This window comes from Chionomys nivalis, chromosome 10, assembly GCF_950005125.1.
Source record: "Chionomys nivalis chromosome 10, mChiNiv1.1, whole genome shotgun sequence".
In the NCBI taxonomy this organism is placed as follows: Eukaryota; Metazoa; Chordata; class Mammalia; order Rodentia; family Cricetidae; genus Chionomys; species Chionomys nivalis.
In genome coordinates this window covers 26,128,025-26,153,573 of record NC_080095.1, presented here as the reverse complement: position 1 = coordinate 26,153,573, position 25,549 = coordinate 26,128,025, and the positions used below count along the sequence as shown (strand labels likewise).

General features: G+C 47.9%; 1 protein-coding gene across 1 annotated transcript in view; it reads left to right on the top strand.

The window, feature by feature from the left end:
• Positions 1-25,549, top strand: part of Dglucy (D-glutamate cyclase) — a 77,656-nt gene that overhangs the window by 18,610 nt on the left and 33,497 nt on the right. Inside the window, exons 2-6 of the mRNA XM_057783260.1 lie at positions 10,789-10,914; positions 16,961-17,111; positions 19,727-19,925; positions 23,698-23,848; positions 24,983-25,105. Of these exons, the coding sequence (XP_057639243.1) occupies positions 10,815-10,914; positions 16,961-17,111; positions 19,727-19,925; positions 23,698-23,848; positions 24,983-25,105 (724 nt within the window). The 5' untranslated portion in view covers positions 10,789-10,814. The remainder of the gene's footprint in view (positions 1-10,788; positions 10,915-16,960; positions 17,112-19,726; positions 19,926-23,697; positions 23,849-24,982; positions 25,106-25,549) is intronic.

The following is a 25,549-nucleotide window of genomic DNA, read 5'->3' as shown; positions in this document are numbered from 1 at the left end:
TCAGGGGTGGGGCCAAAGCAATCCTGGACTAAGGTATGGTTCTAAGACGAAGTGCAAACCAAGTAAAATTCATTTTGCTTTCAATTAAAGAAGCATGTACATGCCCCTAACAAAGGAGGTGTTTTTTTTTTAATTAGTAGCATAGTCAATTTCATGAGCAGTTGCATAAATAGTTAGAAATTGTGAAAATTATAGTACTGGAAGATGCTAAGGGAATATCTGTCCTGGCACGCGTGGCATCTGACTCCTTGTCACTGAAGCCCTGTCCCAGCAATGGGGGTGTTTGAAGCCTCCAACCCCTCCAGTCTAGAAGTGATGTGTATGGTAGCCTTGGCTTGTAGGTCATCCCATTAAAGTAGGCAGTGCGAAGCTAGCTAGACATCATTAAAGTAACCAACCGTCTGGCTTAACTTAGGACTCCCCCAAGGGACCATGTGACTTGGCACTGACCACTGGCAGCATCTGCACTTGGACACCATGCGGATTCCTGGGTCTTATTTCGTGGTTACAGGAATGTGTTCTGATGGAGCCATTACAGAAACTCCATATTAAATAAGTAAACACGCGTGCTCTAGTTTCACAGGCCAAGCCAACTCTGAAGCAGAGGGATGCTTTTCTTGCCCAGAGCAGTCCTGCCTTGGAGCTCTGCCCCTTGGTCGGGTTACTCTACTTGGCTAGGTGGCTCACGGCCCATCCACTGTGAAGGACCTGCTCCCCGATGCTCCCTCGATGTCCTGGGACTCTCAGCACGGGCATTCACGGTCATGTTGGCAGACAGTTCGGCCAGGTTTTCAGAGTCATACATTGAAGGTCTGGCTACATGAAACCTCCACACAAAACCTTCCTTTCCCAAGAAAGGTTCGGGAGAGGAACCCCACGGCTGATCAAGGCCCACAAGAGTCTGAAGGAATTCTCTACCGAACTTTTACATGAATGTCCAATATTAGCTGTCACAATTACCGTTTTTAAATATGCATTTTTAAATTTTAAGTTTTAACTTCCTTAGTAAAATATTTCTTGCATGAAATTGTACTGTTTTTGACATTTTTATGCGCATTGAGCAGTGTCATTAAGTTATCACCACCTTCTTTTCCTGAAACAATTTCTGTCTTCTCAACCTGACGCTCCAAACACTAACTGCCCACCGTCTCCACTGCCAGCCCCTGGCAGCTCCCACTCTCTGCTGTGTCTGTGAACTTGACTGATCAGGGTCCCTCGTGTGAGTGGACTCTCACAACGTCTGTCTTTCCGTGTCTGGCTTGCTTCAGTTAAGATAATGCCTTCAGGCGTTGTCTGCTAGAGCGTGTGTCATGGAGGATGAGAGCTACCCCACTGTTTACATACTCCACGTTTTGTTTACCCACAATTTAATTTTACCATGGTTTATTTCTTCTCATTGTGTTAAGATTTTGAAAGAGTCACAAAATGACAAAAAGTCTAAGAACGGCAACCTCAGAATCCCTGGGTTATTTCACAGCATTCCCCAATCTTCAATGAATTATTTAATATCTGTATGATATACAGGTTCCTCTGTTAGTGAGTTATAAACTGGTCCTATCATTATTTCTTTTTTATTACATTTTATTAATTGATTAATTGATTGATTGATTTGTGTACACGGTGTATGTGCAGAGGTCAGAGTTGATGCTCTTATTCCACCATGTTGGCCCTGGGGTTCAAGATCAGATTGTCAGGCTTGGAGGCAAGTGTCCTTACCTGCTGAGCCGCATCTCTAACCCATATTCCCATCATTATTTTAAATGTTTATTTATTATATGTGTATGGGTGTTTTATGTCTGTGCACCACAAGTGGACCTGGTGCCTATGGAAGTCAAAAAAAAAAGTGGGACAGGTCACCTGGGAAGTGGAGTGACAGACAGCTGTAAGTGTGTGCTGGAAATCAAACCCGGGTCCTCAAGGAGAGCAGCCAGGGCTCTTGAGTGCAGAGCCATCTCTCCAGGCCCACTATTCATTGTTTCAAGGCTCCCTCTCCCCTCAATGTGACCAATGAGAGTTCACCCTGTGTTCCTTCTGAATGTCTCATTATTCTTTGAACACACTTTTGCTTTCTGGAAAAGATATTTCAGGATCATCCTACAGCTTCCTTGCCCCCAGCAATCGCAACGACAGATTGCATTTCTTAAACTTTCATTTCAATGATTTTAGTATGATTTCCTGGGTTTCTTTTCCCATTGTGGGATAAATAGCTTGACAAAAGTCACAGGAGGGAGGAAGGGTTTATATCAGTCCATGACAGTGGCGACTCAAGGAGCTTGAAGCATCCGGTCACATCACATCTGCAGCCAGCAACAGAGCACAGTGAACCCAAGGGTTCAGCTGCTTTCTCTGTGTTATACAATCCAAGACCCACTGACCAGAGAATGGTCCTGCCCACAATTAAAATGAGTCTTTCTACATCTATTAACACAATCAAGAGACAGACATTCTTAGGAGCTATCCTTAACCTAGATAGTCCTGACAGGTGTGCTCAGAGGCTTGTCTCATGGATAATTCTAGATTCTATCAAGCTGACAACACCAACCATTATAAATAAAACATACATTGAATAAACTTTCCCATTTTGCCATGTTTATATGTATAGAGCTGTGTCATTAAACACCTCTACTTGATTTTGTACCACATGTGGACCTGGTGCCTAGAGAAACCAGAAAAGAATGTCAAATCCTCTGGGAATTGGAGTTATAGACTGTTGTGACCACCATGTAAGTGCTGGACATTAAACCAGAATCCTCTAGAAGAGGCCATCCTTTCTCAGCATGAATTCCCCCAAGGAATCTCAATTCATTTTAACAGTAAAAGGTGTCCTAAGTCCAGCAATTCATTCATCATCAGATGGACTCATTCCTCCTGCGAGGTACTGCCTGCCCCCAGGCAGAGTTAAGAGATACACGCTCCACACACACAGACCTACAATCTTTAAAATCTAGTTCTGCCGAGCACTAATCTAATTCCAGCATTTGAGAGGCAGAGGCAGGCAGACCTCTGTGTGTTTGCGGCCAGCCTGATCTACATACTGAGTTTTAAGCTAGCCAGAGCTATAGAAATGAGTTCCGGTCATAAAGCAAACATTCAATTCTAGGCAGTGATGCCCACTATGCCCATGTGGAATGAATATCTCCTGATGCAATTCAGAAGTTCCAGGATTTGTTACAATTTTTTCCTTGCCATGTTGTGCCTCCCAGAAGAGAAACAAAGTTCTTAGGATTCTAACATGCTGAATTTTTAGATATAACCAAAATCTTCCCTCGCCACCATCTCCTTCTGCACAGAGCTGCCCTTTCAGGCTGTGTAGACTCTCACCCTTGCAGGCCAGGTCTGGGCAACACCCAACACCACCACAGGAGCGCATTCTCACTCCCATGGAACTGAGAACCTGCTTTGGGCCACTATGACTTTCTGTCCCCTGCTCTGACTTTTGGCTCCTACCTCTCTTTGTTCCACCCAAAGGCTTTAGGACTGAATCCTTTATCAAAGGGAAGGTGAAGGAGCCACTGTTCCTCTTGATGGGAAATATTCATTTGTTAACAATTCTTTTCATATCGGGAGCACTTGAAGCTGACCTAGTCAATAAACAAATGCTAATTATGACTGCCAGCATTTACCCCCTCTTTTGTCTTGTTATTGTCATGACATATTTAATGAAATGTTTGCACAGTTAGGATGCCTTCTTCCTTACAGCAACATTTATTTTGCAAATTTGCAGTTGTATTTAGGCTACCACCAGCAACTCTCTTGGCAAACACTGAACAACTCCCACCACAGAAATTAATGAGTAGAGACAAGGTCTGAACACCTACTCGTTCTGTTCTCTCGCTATCACGTAGAGGGACTCTGGGGAACTGGTCCAGGGGACAGCTGTGGAAACTAGAAATGGCATTTTGTAACACTGCAAACTCTGAGTTCTTGTAAACAAGTCTTCTAGGTCAGCTTGAGCATCCCGGAAACAGACTGCATGTTCTAGCTTTTGTGTGGGACCCTCGAGGTCCCAGATCCAGTCCTACATCAATATAAGAGTCCTCGAGGTCCCAGATCCAGTCCTACATCAATATAAGAGTCCTCTGTGTTTGTTGCTGACAGAGCAGAATGAGGTGGTATGGTATGCAATGTCCCAATGAAGCCTTGCTGTACTGTGTAGTTCTTGACCTCCGTGAACCACTGGTTTCTCTGTGAAACACGTGCTGCCGTGAGCTGCTCAGCCCCAAGGCCTGCCGCCTGCCTCTCTGGCTGCCTCCTCTCAGGGGTCCTAGTGAATGATGCTTTCGGTACCCATCCCCCTTTTAAAGTGCTTCCTGTGCTGGGTACTGTTGTTGGTGCCCCTGCTCTTACCACCCCCTCCCTGTGTCACATATGGATGCACAGAAAATTGGGTCCCTCCCTGAGTTTCCCTACTACTGTCCCTTCTGTCCAGACTGAAAAGGTCTTTCATTTTTACTCAAGCAACCCCCTACTCCTCAGTTTGGACTCTGCTTCTTTTCTAGCTCTCGTCCTTTAGCCTAGGAATGCTAAGTGCATTATATTGCAGTTAACTGTTTACTCTTTTCCTCTCCACAGGAGACAGGCATGATGGTAATTATGTGTTTAATGTCTGTCTCCTGGATGGTGAATCCCTAAGGGCGTAGGTTGTGGCTGTCGTATTACCACAGTGTCTCCAGCACACAGAGTAACGAATGGAGACAATGCTTCTACAAGGCTAAATGGGAACCAGGCCAGGAAGTGACCCAAGAAGCACACATGCGCTCACTCATTAGGTCTGAGCACAGCTATGAGGATCATACTATTGGTAGTCTGTGACTTGAAGGTCAAACAGACAAGGAGAGGTGAGTGATTCCCCCATAAGTGTGCAGCTAGGTTGAGAATCCAACTTGCTCTCAGTTGGATGGATGGATGGATGGATGGATGGATGGATGGATGGATGGATGACGATAGATGATGGATGGATGATGGATGGATGGATCGATGGATGATGATAGATGATGGATGATGGATGATGGATGGATGGATGGATGGATGGATGGACGATGGATGATGGATCGATGATGATAGATGGATGGCTGGATGATAGATATATGGATGGATGGATGGATGGATGGATGGATGGATGGATGGATGGACGATGGATGATGGATCGATGATGATAGATGGATGGCTGGATGATGGATGGATGGATGGATGGATGGATGGATGGATGGATGGATGGACGATGGATGATGGATGGATGATTGAGTGGGTGGGTGAATGGATGTATAGATGGATGAGTGTTTGAACAGATGTGTGGCTAAGCAGGTGGATGATAGATGTATTAATGGATGAATGGGTAGATGTGAATCTCAGAATTCCAGGACTGCCAGGACTGTTACACAGAGAAACCCTGCCAAGAAAGAGAGACAGAGAGAGAGAGAGAGAGAGAGAGAGAGAGAGAGAGAGAGAGAGAATGTGAGACTTTTGGATGAGAAGGAAAGGCCCTCTTGAGAGTCTCTGGCTCCCTGGAGTTGGTTGAGGAGGGGGCTTAAGAGTGAATGGAGGCCAGGACAGACCTAAGGATGCATGGAAACACATCACCCTCTCCACATGTAGGACTCCTGCTTTAAGCTCCTTTCCCTGTCACCTCCATGGCCACCCTCCCAGAGCTGGTCTGTATGGATTTGAACAGCCTTGTTTCCTTCATATGTTGGAGAAGTTGTCTCAGATGAGGCACAAAGAGATGCCTAGTTTTAGAACTCTCAAGACAACTCAGAAGCTAAGGGTGTTTGCTGTCATATCCAACAATGAGTCCAATCCATGTGTATATGCATGCACACACAAATAAATAACAAACATAAAAAATTTTTAAAGAGCTAGCTCATTTAAAAAACTAGTTAAGTAATCTAGATTTCCTTGTCTGGATCTGGTTTGAATATGTGCCCTATGCTATTTAGTTGTGTGTTTGTTTGTTCTTTAAAATTATTGGGGGCTTTTTAATGGGTTTTTTTTTTGAGACAGGGTTCCTCTGTGTAGCCATGGCTTTCTTGTAACTTACTCTGTAGATTAGGCTGGCATCGAACTCATAAATCCATCTGCCTCTGCCTCCCAGTGTTGGGATTAAAGGCATGCGTTGCCATGACTAGCTGCTAGTTAGTTTTAAATGTCAGTTTGTCTACAATCAACTGGAAAGAGTCCCAGTTGGAGAGTTATTTATATCAGACTGGTGTGTGGGCATGTCTGTGGGGGTTGCCTTGATCTTTAATTGACTGAGTTCACTGTGGATGGAACCATTCCCTAAGCTGGAACACAAACTGTATGAATGAAGAAAGCTATCTTAGCAGCAAGTAGGCAACATAAGTGCATTCATATCTCTTGGCTCTTGACTGTGGATGTGGTTGACCAGACGTCTCAAGCTCCCGCCTCTGTGGTTTACCAGCAATAATGGACTATAACCTGGAATTATAAGCCCTTTTCTCTCCCTAAATTGCCTCTTGTCAGGGAATTTTATCACAGCAACAAAATAAAACTACATTACCCTTCAGAGTTGACAAACTGAGCATTTAATCTTCCAGATTATGTGTTAATGGTATTTGAAGATAGGACCTTTATGAAGTAATTAGGCCACCATGGTAGTGTTAGTGGCTTCACAAGAAAAGAAAGAGAGACTTGAGCTAGCACACTTTCTCTGTCTCACCACATCTCTGCCCCACCATGTATGTGACTGATACCCTCTGTCCTGTCCGAGGGCATCAGAAAAGTCCTCAGTAGATGCCAATGCAAGGTCCTGGGATTCCAGTTAAATAAACTTAGATTGCATTTACTTTGCTTTTTTTTTTTTTTTTTGAGAGAGAGAGAGAGAGAGAATGTCTGACTACATAGCCAAGCCTTGCCTCAAACTTATTATGTAGCCCAGTCTAGCCTTGGCAACCCTCCTGTCTCAGGCTCCTAAATGCTGAGACCAAAGATACATGCCAACATGCCTGACTACTAAACTTCTATTCAAAGTTTTAGGTATTTTGCTATAACAAAGGGAAAAAAGACAAGGACAACTGTATACATAATCTCCAACATAATCAGCCCTGGGTGTGTTCCATTAACTTAGTGGTCTCTACATTATCTATAGGACAAACACCACTGCCACATACTCTGGGATTTTATTCGCTATCTGAAAATATTTTAGGATGCATCCCTAGAATTGAATTGCTTGAATTAAGCAAAGGGCTGGCTCTGTGAAGGTGGAATTTCAGCCATGCACCATAGGGGTGGACCGGATATTTTTACTCTGGACTTTGGGTGTGGCAGACACTGATGAGAGGACATTTGTCTTTGGGGCCCATTATTGGCATTGCTGATGCCAGGGAATAATAGTATTTATGATTTGATGATTTGTTCTTCTCTAAAGGGAAAAAGAGAGCTCTTGATAGGAAAGTGGCTTCTTGGAACTCAGCCCAGACTCACTGTTTTAATCTTGTCTCCTCTCACTTCTAGAGGAAGATACCAAGGAAGAAAATATCTTCCTCAGCAGTGGCACCCAGCCGTGAGTTCACCAAGGGTCATGACGGAAAGCCAAAGGAGTTTTGTATTCCGTTCTCGAAGAAACATATAGACTCTGGCCCTGCAATCACGTTGTGGTTAATAAGGGAATGGTTTGTGTTGTTGCTAAGATGCACAGATTCTTAGTACCATGGAAGGATGGATGGATGGATGGATGGATGGATGGATGGATGGATGGATGGAGGATGGATAGATGGATGGATGGCTGGATGATGGATGGATGGATGGATGGATGGATGGATGATGGATGGATGGATGGAGGATGGATGGATGGATGGATGGATGGATGGATGGATGGATGATGGATAGATGGATGGATGGAGGATGGATGGATGGATGGATGGATGGATGGGTAGATGAATGATTACACAGATCATACCCAATACATAGATTGGGTAGGTAGCTACCATTAACACATTAACTTTACCTGGTTTGAATTATATTATGTCTGTACCCATTAATTATGGGACTTTACGTAACTTTGTGGACCTCCCTTAGCCTCTGCTTCCTTGTCTACACTGAGTTTAACCTTTAGTACCTTTCTTGGAAGGTTATTGCAAATAGCCAATAGATGGGGCCTGGCACACAGTGGGTGCCCAGAAATGGTGGCAGCTGCTATCATTTGTTGTGGGTAGACAGTTTAAACTCTATTTAGGGAATAACCCAGAAGATAGGAAGTTAGATGCCAGATAGGACACTGTTTTTGTCCTTCCAACTGAGCATGCACACACAGCACTCACGCGGCTTGCTTTTCACAGGACAGGTTTCTACCTACCCATATTTATTTCTGTGTTGGGAGGTCAGTTGAGGATCTGCTTATCTTTCTATTTACACACTAGATAAATAAGGAGAAGGAAGGCAGCATCCCTCAGGAGCCCGACTAAGGCCTATCACTGATTTCTGACCCAGCTTTCACTGCCTGGTCTCATGGGGGTCTCACTTCAGTGGGGTTTGGTGCACAGACTTTCATCCTCCAGCTTCGCGTGGACCTGAGACCAGAGACTCTGGCTGCCGTCTCCCATGCCACTGCAGAATACTTCTGCCTTTGGCCTTTACTCAGAGCCAGATGGAGGTGCTAAGTCCCCTGCAGGGTCTCTGGGAAGCTCAGACATCTAGGATTCAGCTGCAGACTGGCTGCATGAGCCCATGTCTGACCTGCCGGCCCAGGAGACAAGCGCTGGTTCAACCTGCCAGAGCCTCAGCTTTGCCTTCCACTGGGGCCTGGAATCCAACCTCACCTGACCCTGTGGGCTCCCAACCCCAGCCTGGACTGACTGTTCTCTCCTCTGTGCCCTGTTTGTTTGCAGCTATTGAATCCAAGCACTCCAGTCGGTTTTAAATGCACCTCTCTTCTTCCTAGCGCGATCTTGTTCTTTTGTTTATTTGGGATTCTATACAAGTGCAAATCTTTCCTAAATTAGACCTGAAGCTTACTTACATGGTTTTCTACCTAGGAGATTGGCTGGAGTTGAAAACACAAATTGGTGGTTTTGAATCTCACTGAGTGTGTCTCTTTCGATAGAAATAGTTGTGGAAAATCAGGCTTGTCTAAACTCCTCACTCTAACGCTGCTCTCAAACCACGCGTGCTTCCCTTCTGCAACCAGCCAGTCATCCAGCAAACACTTGCTTTTGTGTTTTTTGTTTTGTTTTTGGTTTTGGTTTTTTGGGGGTTATTTTTTGGTTTGGTTTGGTTTTGTTTTGTTTTGTTTTTTTGATTTTTCGAGACAGGGTTTCCTCTGTAGCTTTTGATTCCTGTCCTGGAACTAGCTCTTGTAGACCAGGCTGGCCTTGAACTCACAGAGATCGCCTGTCTCTGCCTCCTGAGTGCTGGGATTAAAAGCGTGCACCACCACCGCCCGGCTTGCTTTTGTGTTTTTTATGCCAGGTACTTGGCCTATCTGAATAAAAAGGACATGGGCCAGAGGTGGGTGCTGCTAGCTAACCCAGCTGAACACTCAGGGCCACGTAAGAAATCAACTTATAAGATTTCTTCTAGGCATAGTTTCCTACAGCTTTGAGATCATTTCTATTTTAAAAAATAATTTTTAAGCTTCGTATGCAGTGTATGTGTTCATACGTATTCACACATGCTTGGGGGTTGTGGACGCACATGGTGCATCGAGGTTAGAGGCTGGGCATCTTCCCCAATAATTCTCCACCTTGTTTTCCTAGACAAGGTCTCTCACTGGACCCGGAGCTCACTGCTTGGTTAGACTGACTCGAGCCCCAGGGTTCCTCTTCTCTCTACCTCCTGAGTGCTACACACACTTTCAAGCCCACTCTGGTGTGCACAGATCTTTGCGTGGGTGCTGGAGATCCAAACTCATATTACACGGCAAAGCACTTTACCAACTGAGTAGTTGCTCAAGTCCCAAGTTGTTTTTTGGTTTGTTTGTTTTTGTTTTGGCTTGGTTTGGTTTTGGTTTTTCAAGACAGGGTTTCTCCGTAGCTTTGGAGCCTGTCCTGGAACTAGCTCTTTGTAGACCAGGCTGTTCTCAATCCACCTGCTTCCCGAGTGCGGGGATTAAAGGCATGTGCCACCACCGCCCAGCTTCAAGTCCCAAGTTTTAAACTTTTCATTGTAATTTTAAAACATATTCTGTATTTAAATTTTATAACATATATTCTTTTACCAAAGCCCAAATAAATCACTGTAGAGGGAGGTATAAACAGCAAAACACCAAGTCCCTACCTTCTAAGACCCCCGGTCTGAACATCAAAAGTCACAGCGACAGCTAATGGAGCTGGGGTTTCATGAGACTGTAAACGCCACTCCCGCGTTTATTCTGTCCAGGGAGAGAATTTTGGGATGTACTGCATGCTTGGGTTGTCCTGGGTGCTCTGTAGCCTGTGGAAGGAGTCTAAGAAGTGTCTCCGTCTGCCAGGTACTAGGGAGAAAATGGTGTTCAAAGTCAAGTAGAACATTAGGCTGCCGTGGGTTCTGCCCCACAAGAGTAGTTCAAAGAATGTTCTGAGAGTGAGGAGGCCTGTCCCAGCCTATTGGCTGCTCTGCAGAGACCAGGTTCTGGGCTGCTGCTGTGGAACATGAAGCCCTTGGGGTGAGATAGGGTTGGGAGAAGAGCATGCAGAAGTCACAGGCATTAGAGATCTCACTGGACACTGAGATCCGACGGGGAAGAACTTATCCTCAACAGTGCCTGGCCATAGATGGCCCAGGGCAGAGCATCCTGCACCAACTCTGCACCTATAGGGAAACTACCTCTAACCTTTTCCTTCCTCCATTGTGCAGGTTCCCTGCAGACCTTTGAGGACGTCATGGTGCCCTTCTCACTTCTCCCGAGGTCCTGTCTTCCCTCTGCCATAAGGCGTCTACCAAAGGCAGCACACATCAGAAACACAGCCATCATGACTGAAGGTAAGTGGGACTAGACATTTGGTTGAGTGTTGGTTTGGTTTTATTAAGACAGGGTTTCATGTCACTAGCCCAGGCTGGATCCAGACCCATTATGCAGTTGAGGATAACCTTGAAATCTTGATCCTCCTGACACCCTTTCCTGAGTGCTGAGATTCCTACAGTGCCTGAGTATGTGTGTATATGTGTGTGCACTCATGTGTGTGTGCATACGTATGTAAATTCTGTGTGTGTGTGTGCACATGCATACACACGCACATCCTGTCGGTCAGAAAAAAAGAGCAAACATGCTATTAGGTTAGGTATAATCACTATCTAACTTCCCAGAATGTTCTGACAGTTTGGACTAGTTTTGAGGTGTAGAAACCCCATGGGGGGGTCTAGCGCTATCCGGTTCAGCTTGCTTATCAAACTCCATATGGAGAACTGCCCACAGACTCAGACCATAAAAATAATGTTTTTTATGCCAGCATGGTGGCTCATGCACGTAATCCCAGCATTTTGGACACTGAGTGGGAAGATTGCTGAGAATTTGAGGCTAGCCTTGGCTAAATACTGAGACCCTAAATCAAAAATAAAACTAAAAAGAAGAAGAAGGAGAAGAAAACTGTTTTTCCCCCTGGGAAAAGTGGCACAGGCCACCGTGTCTTCTAAACTGCCCTTGTTCCAGATCAACTTTCCCTACCCTGTGATGGCCTTACTCTCTGTGTGGCACCTATAATTTCACTGTCTCCTAGGCATGAGCCAGTGCTCCCAAAGTCCCGAAACACACATGCACATGCATGCAGACATGTGATATGTCACTCATCTAAGTCCCACCAATATTTCACAGTACAAACCTTTAAGGCTTTAAGATATAGCTCAGTATGGTAGAGAACTTGCCTACTCTTCTCAAGGCCCTGGATTCTATCCCTCGCACCAAAAGAAAAAAGATCAAAAAGGTAGTCTATAGACTTCTCTGGTTATGGTACAAACACCAAAGAAAAAACCAGTAGTGTGCTTAACATGCTTAAAGCAAGAGTTCTTATTTAACAGATTGCTATGACAGACCTCGATTGTTATTTGTGGGTTAATCAGTACCTATCATTGCATAGCAAAACACCCTAAGAGTAATGGCGTAGAGCTATAAATTTCACAAGTCTACAGCAGACGCTGGGCTTGGTGAAGCAGTTTCTCTGCCTGTACCATCTGGTTGGACCATCCAAGATGCCTTCTCCCTCACACCGATGAGGTGATTGGACCAGAAAGCCTAAAATTCCTTTCTGTGGAGCCTCTGTCCACTGGCTAGCTTCCATTGTTACCTTGAGAAGCCGAGAGTCATCTGGGAAGGGGGAAACCTTAACTGGGTAATTTTCTCAATCAGATTTCCTGTGGCTGCATTTATGGAGTATTTTCTTGATGGCTAATTGTTTCAAGGGCCCCCAGCCCACGGTGGGCAGCTTCTTCCCTAGGTAGGTGGGTCCGGACTATAGGAGCAAACCAGCTGAGCACAAAGCCAGCAAGCGGCTTTTCTCCACAGTTGTTTCTGTTCTTGGGTTCCTGCCCTGACTTTCCCGAACGATGAATTGTAGCCTGAAAGTGTAAGCCCAGTTAACCCTTTCCTTCTCAAGCTGCTTTTGGTCATGGCGTTTGTCACAAGAGAAAGGCAAACTCGGACACTCTCCAACATGGTGGCCAGTCTTCTTTTTTTGGTAGCTCAGGACTCCAAGAGAAAGCAGTCCGCTAAGATGTATAAGCAAGCCATGGCCCAAGACTGTCCACACCACAGACTAATGTCCCCTCAGCCAAAACAAGTCACATGGCCAAGGCCTAAGCCAATGAAGATGGCCTGTTGGTACATGAACGGCAGGAAGCAGAATTTATACAAAAGACTCCCAAGGTCTAGCAAAGCCATTGTACACCTTCAGCAAACAGGAGTCTCACCCCAGACAGTGACCGCATCCTGGACCCTCAAGGGAGCAGTGGGTCTGAACCCCCAGGGTGGACAGTGAGAGTGTGGTTCCCAGATTTGCTCCTCACTAGAGTCACACTGTGAGCGACTAATGTGACCTCCCCAGGCTTGTTTCCAAAAAAAAAAAAAAGGGGGACAGTCTCCTCCACAGGAGCCTTCTGGAGGGCTATGTGGGCTGCTAAGCTCCTTCCAAGCCAACTGCTGTCTGTAGGATGATCCATCAGGAGGTGCAGCTCCAAAAGCTGGAGGACCCCAGCCTAGGGCTCAGGGTTCGCGGCTTCTCATCTGATTAACAGCACTGAAGGTTTGCTTCCCCCTCTTTCTCGCTAAAAAAATGATTTTTGGTTAAAAGACTCAGAATTAATCACTGAGTTTCTCTCCACAAAGAGAAAGTGTCATGACCTTAAATGGAACCTGAGAGCCCCGGGGATGTGTGAATCACAGTGGGCTATGAGGCACCTTCACCTAGAATTGTGGTCTGCCCACCGCCCTCTAAAGAGGGGCCGCGTGGCCTCTGTTCCATATTGTACTGCTAATGGGGACAACTCAGGACTCTCCTATTCATCTCCCTCAGTGGAGATGAACAAAACCTAAACCCAGCTCCCGAAGTGCATTTAATTAAAAAGGAAACAAAGAGGCTTTGTGTCCCTAATGCCTCCCTGATTTATTGCATTAAAAATCCAATTTGTTCTCACAATAGGCTTCGGAGGGAAGAGGCCATGGAGGTACAGGAGGCCTTTAAGCTGGCTGCTTTGCCGCCACCTCCCCACAGGTGCAGGCCATTGTGGAGCCAAGCGTGTCCTGCTTGAAAAGTGCACGGGCACTCTCTCCTTCTGGGCTACTGGGGTGCCCGGGGCATCCACCCTCAGAAAGCCTGTTGGTGACCCAGGCAGACACTTTTGAGGTAATGAGTAGCTGCACTGCCTCACCGCTTGCTGGTCCTTGGTCCTGGGGTTTTCCCAGGAGATGGTCATGTCTACTTTCACCCCTTTTCTCGGACCCATCACACAAAGGCCCAGAGTCTGTACTCCAGTGGATACAGCGCCATGATGAAGAGTTCACGAATCGCTCAGCACAGAGCAACCTGGAACACTGTAAGCACACGGGAAATGCCTGCTGATAGTGTCCCAATGTTCTTGTAGAGCAGAAATGTCCACAGGTTGACGGAGCACATCTGGCCATTAGAAAAACTCTTTCCAAAGTTCTTTCTCCAGTAGAGCACAGCTCTGACTGTAGCGTGGTCTCTGTCTTAATTGTTGTAACAAAACATCTAAGAGGGCTGGAGAGATGGCTCAGTGGTTAAGAGCACTGACTGCTCTTCCAGAGGACCCGGGTTCAGTTCCCAGCACCCACATGGCAGCTCACAACTGTCTGAAAATGCAGTTCCATGAGATCTGACACCTTCACACCAATGAACATAAAGTTAAATAAATCATTTTAAAAAAATCTAAGACAGGGTGTGTTGGTTACCTGTTTCACGGCTGTAACAAAATACGTATCAGAAGCAACAACCTATGGAAGGAAGGGTGTGCTCTGGCTCACGGACCCAGGTGACAGGACCATAAGGCACATGGTCACGTGGCATCAACAGTCAGGAAGTAGAGACTGATGGATACTGCTGCTCAGCCCACTTTTTTTCACTACAGAACCCCAGCTCGTGGAATGGTGCCATCCTCGTTTAGGGTGAGTCTTCCCACCTCAGTTATTACCCGGTCCATACAGGCCCAGATGATTGTTTCCATGGTGATTCTAAGTCCCATCAAGGTGATGCTCAAGGTTATTCAGCATAGTGGGTGGTTTATAAAAGAAAGGTTTTGTAAAAGAAAGGTTTCTGTTAGCTCATGGTTTGAGAAGCTGGAGAGTCCAAGAGCCTGGTTCTAGAATTGAGCAGGGGCCACATCCAGCTTTAACTCATGATGGAAAGCAGAAGGTAAGTTGCTGTATGTCAAAGGGCAAGCAGGAATGGTGGAGGCGCCTTGCAACAACTGCTTCTGTGATGACTGAGTCAGTTCCATGAGAATAAAAACTCATGAGAAGACATTGACTCTTCCAAGAAGGTTGTAGCCATGGCCCAAAAATGTCCCAGTAGGCTCCACCTCCCACTAACACACAGGACAGTGATTCTTCACCTGTGAGTTACGACTCCTTTGGGCATATACTGGATATCCTGCATATCAGACATTTACATCACGGTTCATAGAAGTTAGCAAAATTATAGTTAGGAAGCAGCGATGAAATAATTTTATGGTTGGGGGTCACCACAACATGAAGAACTGTATTAAAGGAGTGAAGGATTAGAGAGGTTGAGAACCATTGACGAGGAACCAAAGTTCCAACTTATGGACTTTTGGGGACCTGCCCAACCACAACCTTAGTTTTATAACTCTGAGAATGGTGTCTCCAGAGAAAAGCATTTAAGTCATTCAGTCTTACCACCTGTAGATGGCCATGATTGTGCAGATATATTCCCTTTGAGTTCTTTCGTCAATTTTATAAAAAAAGAGGCTATGTCAAGCATGCTATTTTAACTGCCATTGTTCCTTTAACAACGATTTGATGTTGACAGATCACAACTGACGGAGGTCTCTTTGAGGTAGACATTGTTAGTGGCAGCTTCCAGGTGCGAAAACTGAGGCCAAGAGATGAAAAGTCACTTCACAGGGGTGACAGAGCTGGGGAGAAAGTCAAGACTCAAGATCAGAGTCATCTGCGTCCAAAATCAGAGAACTTTCCCATGCCCAGGACGGTCATTTGCTTCAGAGGAGCTCATGATACGCAGACTTTCCCCCACCTCCCTGTTGCGACCATGAGTCCACTCTTCAGGAATCAATCTGCACAGACAGTCAACATCTGCCAAAGGTTAGCCAAAAGACAGCAACACAGATCAGACAGTCAACATCTGCCGAAGGTTAGCCAAAAGACAGCAAGACAGATGAGAGGCACTGGGTCGTGTCAGTCAGCAGGGCAAGGCACATATGATGGTAAATCCTGGCTGTCAACTTGATGATATTTAGAATTACCATGGAAACCGAGCAGGTTTATGGAAGGTTCTCTAGATTGGGTCACTGAGGTAGGAAGATATTAGGGTACTAAATATATATGGTGTCATTCCATGGACCCAGGACTGATGAAAAATGGAAAAACTAGCTGAATACTAGAATCCTTTACTCCCTACCTCCTGAGTGTGGACACCACGTGACCAGCTGCCTCCTGGTACCACGCCCTCCCCATGCAATGGCCGTATGCCCTAAAACTGAACAAAATATGCCCTTTCTCCCTTTTTGTCACACAATGAGACAAGTAACCAATAGAGCACATGGCAGCCGCAGTGTGACCGCCTTGACACAGCCACCGGGACTGCAAAAATGAAAAAGATGGGCAGCACCAAGTGCCAGAGATGCCCAGCAAGGGTGGCTGTACCACTCAGAAGAGCCACAGTGGGAAGTTGCTGGGCAGTGTCCAGTAAAGCTGACTGGGTTTTTCTACCGTAAGCTCAGGTGAATGTCAAATAGGAGAGCACATGTACCCTCTCCAAACGCATGCTCTATCATGTTCAGGGTGGTGCCATCTGTGATAACCCGTTAAAAGTCCTTCCCCTTCTCATTGTGTGAATTACCACACACCATACGTAACACATGAACAGACTACCATGAAATGCAATATGGGTCAATCCCTCGACATCAGAGGAAGAATTAGAACTTAAAATATGTATGGTATATGGTTCCGTCATGTGGTTCATGGGTTAGAAGTCAGGATAGTGGCATAATGGATGGAGCAGCCAGGATGTGGACTCTGAGGAGGTGATCATGCTGTCTCTCAATCTGGATGATTGCTAGGTGGGTGTGTTTATGGTGCAAAAATATACTTTCTGTTTGTTTGTTTATTTTTGTTTGTTGAGACAGGCTCTCACCATGTAGCCCAGGCAGACCTCAAACCTTTGATCTCCTGCCTCCGCCTCCTGATCACTATGACTGTAGGTGTGCTCCTCCACCATACACAACTGTGTTGCACACTTAAGTACACTTTGCTGTGCATCTCAAACAAGGGTCTGCAAGCATCAACCAAGTGTGTCTTTGTCCCATCTCCCACCCAACCCAGGACTCCAACCAGCTAGTGTGGTGGTCCTACCCAGATCCCTAGCACCAGCCTTTGAAAGCTTCTGCCAGGCCAACTGTGGTCCTCTGCCCCTGCTGGGTCAGAGTGAGCTGGAGAAGGTGCTGCCCCGCCTGAGTGCCGTTCCAGACAGAAGGTAAGAAGCCTATGCTACTGTCGACCTAGGTGTGGCAAGACGGTGTGGTTTGAGTCCTTTGTTAGAAGGTACACTGATCCAGCCTTAGGGACCACACAGGTTCTGGCATGTGCATCACATGACCACTGCTCAGATACAAGTTTCCCTCTCCACCTTTTCTACTCCAAACCCTGTCCGCCAACCCCACACCTGTCCCTGCCCCAGACCTGGAGAAACCCTGTGGGCAGTGTCTTGTTCCATTTCCTGTTGTCATGATAAAATATGCTGACAAAAGAAACTAAGAGTAGGGAGGGGTTTGTTTTAGCTCACAGCTACCTGAGAAGCTTGGGTGGCAGGGGTGTGAAGCAGTCGGTTACATTATATCCAGAGTCAAGAGAAAAGAGAAATACTTTTTTTTTTTTAAGATAAGATCTCACTACCTTGGTTGGCTTGGAACTGGCTGTGTAGACCAGGTTGGCCTTGAACTCCTAGAGGTCCGCCTCCCTCTGCATGCCCCGCCCCGCACGCTGGGACTAAAGGTGTGTCCCACCAATCCTGGCCCAGGAGCAATAAACTAATGCAGGCGTGACTGTGCTTCGCTTTCTTCCTCTCTCCACTCTTGTGAGGCTCAGGATCCCCTTGCCTAGGGAATGGTGCCACCCACAGGAGATGGATCCTCCCACTTCAATCTCCCAGTGACATCCTTATAGGCCAACCTGAGACTCTCTTCCCACGTGATTCTAGATCGTGTCAAATTGACAATTAAAATTAACCATGACAGGCCCTGCCACCTGTCACTTTATCATTCCCACCAGAAAGCCCTTGCACAGGAAGAAAAGAACAATGCTTGCATCACTAACCCCCAGAGGAAAATACCATTTGTCTTGCCCAGACTCTTAAACAGCAGATGTCCCTCTTAGCTCCTGGCTGCTTATTCCCCACAGTTTCAGTTACCCACGGGTGACCCGTGTCTAAAAATACGGCATGGAAAATTTCAGGAATAAATAACTCAACGTTTTAAATAACTTTTATGACAGTATATCATTCCAATCACTGTGAATCTGATTTATAACGCAAACATCAGGTGTGGAAATACAAGGGAAAGAACACATAGAGGCTTAGCATCTATGGGCCTAGCTAGTGCCAGGTATTCACTAGGGATACTAGATGTATTTCCACACATAAGGACATGGCAGAGAAAGCCTCATAGGTGACCCTGGAGAGCCTGTCTCTATGTCTCTCCACCATGCCCTAGCTTCATTTCAAGGCTAGCTGTGGCTCCACCTTCTCTGACCTAGACTGTTAGACCCTGCAACTGCTCTCCTGATCTTCCTCCCGCTCTCTCCTCCCCCCGTGCCCCTCTTCTGCTCACTCACAAAAGTGGCCTTTTCTAAGTCCGCATCTGATCATGTGATTATTTCAAAGTCTCCAAGGCCTGCTGTAGTTTGTGCCTCAGTGCCATGTCAAGACCAGTGGTGACCTGGCCCCAGCTCAGTTTCTCCTGGTACTCAGGGCACCCCCAGATTTCTCCCCAGACAGAAGGCTTGCCATTATCATTCCGTAGCCTCGAGCTGTTTACCAGCTTGGAGCATCCTGGTACAGACATGGTACACTCAGTGCCTCCACACTTTGCACATTCTGCAACCTCTGCCTAGGTGTGCTTTTGTTCCTATCCTGCTTATAGACCCCTACTTACGCCTCAAGACCCAACACCTTCCCCTTGGTGAGTTGTGTGCTTTCTAACACTATGAGAAAACACCCAAGACAAACATCGTGAAGGCAGAGCGGCTTGTTTCAGGCGGCTGTTTTAGAGGCTTCAGTTCATGGTCGACTTATTGCTTGGGGCTGTGCAAGGCAGCACGACATAGTGATGGGGCAAAGCGGCTCACGAAGCAGAAAGACAATGGGAAAGTAGCGTCCTGTCCCTCAAGGGGATGTCCCCAATGACCAAACTTCCCCTCACTAGTCCTCACCTTCTAAGGGTCCAGACCTGCCACTACTACCGCAGGCTGGGTCATGCATCAGCCCATGGGCTTCGGGGGACACTCGAGATCCAGTCTAGCATAGTAGAAGAGGAAGGTTTCTCGTCTTCCTGCATCTCTCCACTGTCTAGACACTTGCTGCTCTGTGTAGCAGGTATCTGAAGGTGGAGTCACACACCCTGGCCATCCCACAACCCCACCCCCGGCCCCTGAGTGGAAAGGAAGAATGATCTGGGGTGAGCAGAGGTGAGGCTTGTACCACACCGGGCTTTCAACCTCACGGGAGAGTTCCTCTATGGAGAGAGGAGGCCTGGTCCTGTGAACACTGACCTGTGAGCTCTGAGAGGTTCCTTGAGGCCACCATGCTCTGGCTGGGTCTGCCAGCATTCTCTCCAGGGCAGAAAGGCCAGGATTTTATTCTTGTGGGTCTGACTGATCTCGTGTTGAGGTTCGAGAAATTCAATGAGGTGGGAGCCACGTCATTCAGTAAAAGGTTTGGTCATGCTTCGAGAATACCAGTCAAGCCCAAGGCGGAAACCAAGTCCCCTAGACAGGTTAGCCTTGGACAGCCCTTCCACTGACCTTTTAAAAAGTGCATCATCGGGGGACCAAAATAAAAGCCAGGGGCCTATGAGCATCGCTTTGTGTCCCCAGGACCATCTGTGCACAGTTTCAGAAATATGAGTTTGGCATCCGCACAGGCATCCTGGCCTCACTGGAAGAGTTCTCAGAGCAGCTGAAGGACATGGTCACCTTCGTCATGGACTGTAGCTTCTCCATAGATGAGGCCTTGGAGCAGGCAGGGATTCCCAGAAGAGACCCAGCAGGACCCAGCCACGCAGGAGCATACAAGGTAAGGCCGCACCTCTGGGCAGAACGGCTTGAAAATGTGGATGGAGTTATATTTCCCGGTGGTGGAGAGAACATTGGCACAGGAAGCAGAAGCCCTAAGGTCGGCCCCCAGTTGTTCTTCCAGGTGAAACCATTGCCTCTGACCCAGCCCCTCTCCCTCCCACCTCCGCTAGGGCTGTAGCATCCAGTGTAGCTCTTTTTGATCAGTTTGTTACAGCCGAGTAAATCAAAGTCATTTGGAGTGTGTGAGTGTATATGTCCGTGCGCACACACACACACATTCACACATGGGTGCACACATGACTCTATGATGTGTTCACGCCAGAGGTCAACCTGTGTTCTTCACGGTCAATCAACCTTGTTTTCTGTTCAGTTACAGTTATTTGGAGAAGGGAGGGTGTGGAGAGGGCAAGGCACAAATGGCGGTTAGAGGACAACTTAAGGAAATCAATTCTCCTCTTCTGCCACGTGGGTCTTAGGAACCAAATCAAGCCATCGACCTGAGGTTCACTGGTTAAGGCTAGGCTGGCTGGTGAGAGAGCCCTAGAGACACTCTTGTGTCCACGTCACCAGCGCTAGAATTACACGCACAGGCTGTCACGGTGCCCAGTTTTGATGTGGGCACTGAAGATGAACAGAGACAGAAGGGTGGGTGGCCTCTCCTGGGACAGGCCTGCTGTTTTCCTGCCGACACCAATCAAGCGGGGAAGAGCAGTCCTTGTTTCCACTGTTTCCTTCCCCATACTATGGGGAAAGGCCTGAGTGCTCACCCTATCAGTGGCCTCCAGACCCCCTGAGCAATGACCAGCCTCCAGGTCCCTCTGCAATGACCAGCCTCCAGGGCCTTGTGCAATGGCCAGCCTCCAGACCCCTCTGCAATGACCAGCCTCCGGGTTCCTCTGCAATGACCAGCCTCCAGGGCCCTGTGCAATGACCAGTCTCCAGGGCCCTGTGCAATGACCAGCCTCCGGGTCCCTGTGCAATGACCAGCCTCCAGGTCCTTGTGCAATGACCAGCCTCCAGACCCCTCTGCAATGGCCAGCCTCCAGGGCCCTCTGCAATGGCCAGCCTCCAGGGCCCTGAGCAATGACCAGCCTCCAGACCCCTCTGCAATGACCAGCCTCCAGACCCCCTGAGCAATGACCAGCCTCCAGACCCCCTGAGCAATGACCAGCCTCCAGGGCCCTGAGCAATGACCAGCCTCCAGGGCCCTGAGCAATGACCAGCCTCCAGGGCCCTGAGCAATGACTAGCCTCCAGGGCCCTGTGCAATGGCCAGCCTCCAGGGCCCTGAGCAATGGCCAGCCTCCAGGGCCCTGTGCAATGGCCAGCCTCCAGGTCCCTCTGCAATGACCAGCCTCAAGGTCCCTCTGCAATGACCAGCCTCAAGGTCCCTCTGCAATGACCAGCCTCTGGGTCCCTGTGCAATGACCAGCCTCCATGTCCCTCTGCAATGACCAGCCTCCAGGTCCCTCTGCAATGACCAGCCTCCAAGTCCCTCTGCAATGACCAGCCTCCAGGTCCCTCTGCAATGGCCAGACTCCAGGTAGGTCCCTGTGCAATGGCCAGCCTCCAGGTCCCTGTGCAATGGCCAGCCTCCAGGTCCCTGTGCAATGACCAGCCTCCAGGTCCCTGTGCAATGACCAGCCTCCAGGCCCCTCTGCAATGGCCAGCCTCCAGGCCCCTCTGCAATGGCCAGCCTCCAGGTCCCTCTGCAATGGCCAGCCTCCAGGCCCCTCTGCAATGGCCAGCCTCCAGGCCCCTCTGCAATGGCCAGCCTCCAGGTCCCTGTGCAATGACCAGCCTCCAGGCCCCTCTGCAATGGCCAGCCTCCAGGCCCCTCTGCAATGGCCAGCCTCCAGGCCTCCTGCTCTCAGTGACCGGACATTTCATCTTGAGCACAGTTTATTACAACGCCCCCCTCTGGCTCCTATCAGGGATGTCTGGATTGCATCAGGTCAGAAGCAAGATTGTCCACAGTCTGCTCTGCCCTTCAAGGAGCAACGGTGAAGGGTGAGGACAGAGTCCCAGCCAGCCACTGGCAGGTTATTTATTTGTAGCAGGTTAGAACTGGGATAACCTCAAACTCATCAGCACAGCCCCTCATTTGAAATGAAGAACATGACCTAGAGGGTGAGAGACAGGGACTTGTCCAAGTCCTAAAGCCAGCTGAAACCACACTCGTGACTGGTATGATGACTGCTTTAGCTTTGCACAGATGTCCACAGGAGATGTTAACCACAGACTGTCATTTATCCACGACACCTCGCTGTTCCCTCTCCCCATGGTTACCACACAGCTTTCAGTATGGTAGCGACCCTACCCCATACCACTGCCCTTAGATCCCGAGAGAGGTTGCTGTACAGCCATCTTGAATTTGACTGATGGTCCGGATAGAACCAGACAGGGGCATCTCAGCCCCTAGGAGCACTGCCTGGCTTTGCAAGTAGCCTGCGTGTGCCCTCCCTCTGCCCCAGGCGCTGTCACACGGACACCAGGTTGGCAGCACACCAGAATCTCATCCTGCTGTTACCAGGGTGGTAACAGCAAGTCAGTCTGTGGCAGCCAAGGTTGTCCCAGGGGATCATGGTCCTGGCTCTGTCCTGAACCTGTCCTAAACCCCACTGCAGGGAAAGAAGAAATGTGTCACAAGCGAAAGTCATGCAAGTCTCCCTGTGCAGACTCCGCAAAGGGAGGACTGGGGCGTCCAGGGACAGGCGCCTCCCCTGTGGAATCTAGTGGAGCAGACAGGGACTCCGCCTGGGGTTATCTGCTCCCTTCTGCCTCCGATTCTGTCAGAACTTCACAGGTTTCTTGAGGTCTTTGAAAAACACCCAGAGACCTATGAGACTGGATGGGAAGATGTGCGTGTGTGCATGTGTGTGCACATGCGTGTATGCATGTGTGCATGCGTGTGTGTACGCATGTGTGTGTCTGCATATGCATGTGTGGGTGCATGTGTGCGTGCATGCGTGTGTGTACACATGTGTGTGTGCACATGCATGCATGTGTATGTGCATGTGTGTGTGTGTGTGCGTTTTATGAACCTCAGCTGATAAATCTAGCATTTCCTTCAGTTCCAAATGTCGGTGACAAAAGGCTGTTGGATGGACAGATCCTGTAGCGTTGTGGCTGGTAAAGTATTCCACAGATAGCTTCACAGCACAGTGCAGTTCTCAGACTCTCAAAGACACCCTATCCACTGAGAGTCCGAAATGACGGCCCTAGTGGACCTGCCATTCTGCCCTCTTAGCTGTGCACGGGAGAGCACGGTTTTCCCTGTGGAATGCGCTGGTAACTGCTTTTGCGCATTTGAAATAGTATTGATTTCCTTTGGGATGTTTAATTTTCTTCTCCTCCCCTCACCTCTTTGCCCCCCACGATGGGTTTCTGTTTTAAGGCAGGATCTCACTGTGTAACCCACGCTAACCTTAAAACTCTACATTCTCCTCCCGTAGCCCTTCAATTGTGGGGACTACAGACACGTGCCACCCATGAATTTTCTCTTATGTGGTTGAAATATTACTCTGTCCAACTTAGAAGATGTATCAAATGTTGACAGATTAAAAAAAATTACACACACACACATTTTGGGGTACTCATTATGGACCAAGCGCCCCATCTGTGTGACTCCTGAAATTAGAAGGTGTGTATCTGTAGCAGCTGCTGAAAAGTCTTGCTTCCTGCAGCCTCTCCAGCCGTGAGTGCTGGGCCTCAAATCTCTGTTAATTCCTTTTCTTTTCCTTCCCCTTACATTTTCCCTTGATTTGTCAGACAACAGTGCCCTGTGCCACCATCGCTGGCTTCTGCTGCCCTCTGGTGGTCACAATGAGACCCATTCCCAAGGGCAAGCTGGAAAGGCTGTTGCAGGCCGCTCACTCCATAGGAGGACAGAAAGGACAGCCGATCCACATCGGTGACCCAGGTCAGTGTCCACCCAAGTTGTGATTCCAACGTGGGCCTGAGAAGCACCTAGTAGCTCATGCTTTTCTTAGGGGAGTCTCAGGGGTGAGAGCCTGAAGCAAGTCCCAGAGGTCCATGCCAGGTGACCTCTGGTTTAAGACGGCACCACCTTGCCAGACCAATGAGCTTCATCTTGAGGATTTGTGATGCACTCAAAATGTGAGCTTCACATGACCCTGGATCATGTCGTAGGGGACGCTTTGTTTCAAGCTGCACTCTGATCTCACATGCACGTCATGGCACGAGTGTTGCTCACACTCATGCACATATCACACACACACAGAGACATACACACACACATACCTAAAATAATATTAATAAATAAAACTCAAGCTTACATTTGAACTGAAAGCCATGAGTATTAACTTAGCCTGAGAGTAGATAAACAGATCCAAGTTCAAAAGTCTGGATACTTCTCAGGCTTCTTTGAGCTCCCAGAGGGCCGGAGGGGAGCTTGGGGTTGGCCTGGGTGAGAGCCAGGGTCTGTGTACTTGAACTTGCCCAGCTCTGTAACCAACAGAATTGATCCTATGAAAATACTCTCAGCACTACTGGCCTTCCTCACCTAGAACAGCCTCAGGACCACCCAGGGGACGCCTACTGACTTGTCTTACGAACGTGGGTAAACTGGGCCTGATACCTCCGTCTTTACAGTCTTCGTCAGCACTGTTGGCAGCATGTCAATGACTGCCAGCCAGGCTAGGGCTGCTGGTAGCGATAACAGAGGTTACAGCTGTGTAACTTAATCAGTCTTTATCAAGATGACGCACAATGCTGGATTTGTTAGGAATCTGTGCTACAAGACCAGTACTGAGATATAGACTCTCTCCAGAAACCACATCCGGCAGTTGGCGATGGCAGGCCTGACTGTCCCAGTCAACATGGGCCCCAAGTTACAGAACATCCTTATCTGCTAAAACTTCAGCCACTAACCATTATGATCTCCCCCTCTTCCTCCTGTCCCTCCTCTCCTTCCTCATTTTCTATCTAAGATAATGCTACAACTAGCGTTTCTTTGAGAGAAACATCCGTGGGGAACTCAGTGCATCCATGTGGTACCCACCAGAGGAATCCTGTTTTCTTTCTCCACCTGCAGAACTTTTGGGAATCAAGGAACTTTCAAAGCCTGACTATGGGAATTACGTGGAGTGTCGGCCCGAGGACGTCCCAGTGTTCTGGCCTTCACAGCTGACCAGCCTGGAAGCAGTCATCAGTTGTAGTATGTTGGGGTACAAGGGTACAACTGCCTTGATCTCAGATGTAACCTGGTGGGTCTGGAGATCTTGGAAGCAGGTTTACAGATTAATAACTTTAAAACAAACTCAGAAAACACAGGCCTACAGTTGGGGATGTAGCTCAGTGTTAGAGCCCTTTTCCAGCATGCCTAAGGTCCTGAGATTGATCTCCTCGCCACCCCCTTCCCAGCACCAGCAAACAAACACGAACAAAGCCCAAGCATCTATGGTGTCTCTCCCACTCTCTCCGCTTAATCCCAGGGCTGAGTCGCTTCACCATAGCAGCTGGTCTTTAGTGCAAGAACCTTCTGATTAAATACTTCTCCGTCTGCTGAAGTTTCACAGCTTGATCTAATGGAAGAACCGGTCTTCAGCTTGACTTTTTGAGACTGGTAGAGCCTTGAAAGCAAAAGGATGAAGTCAAGAAA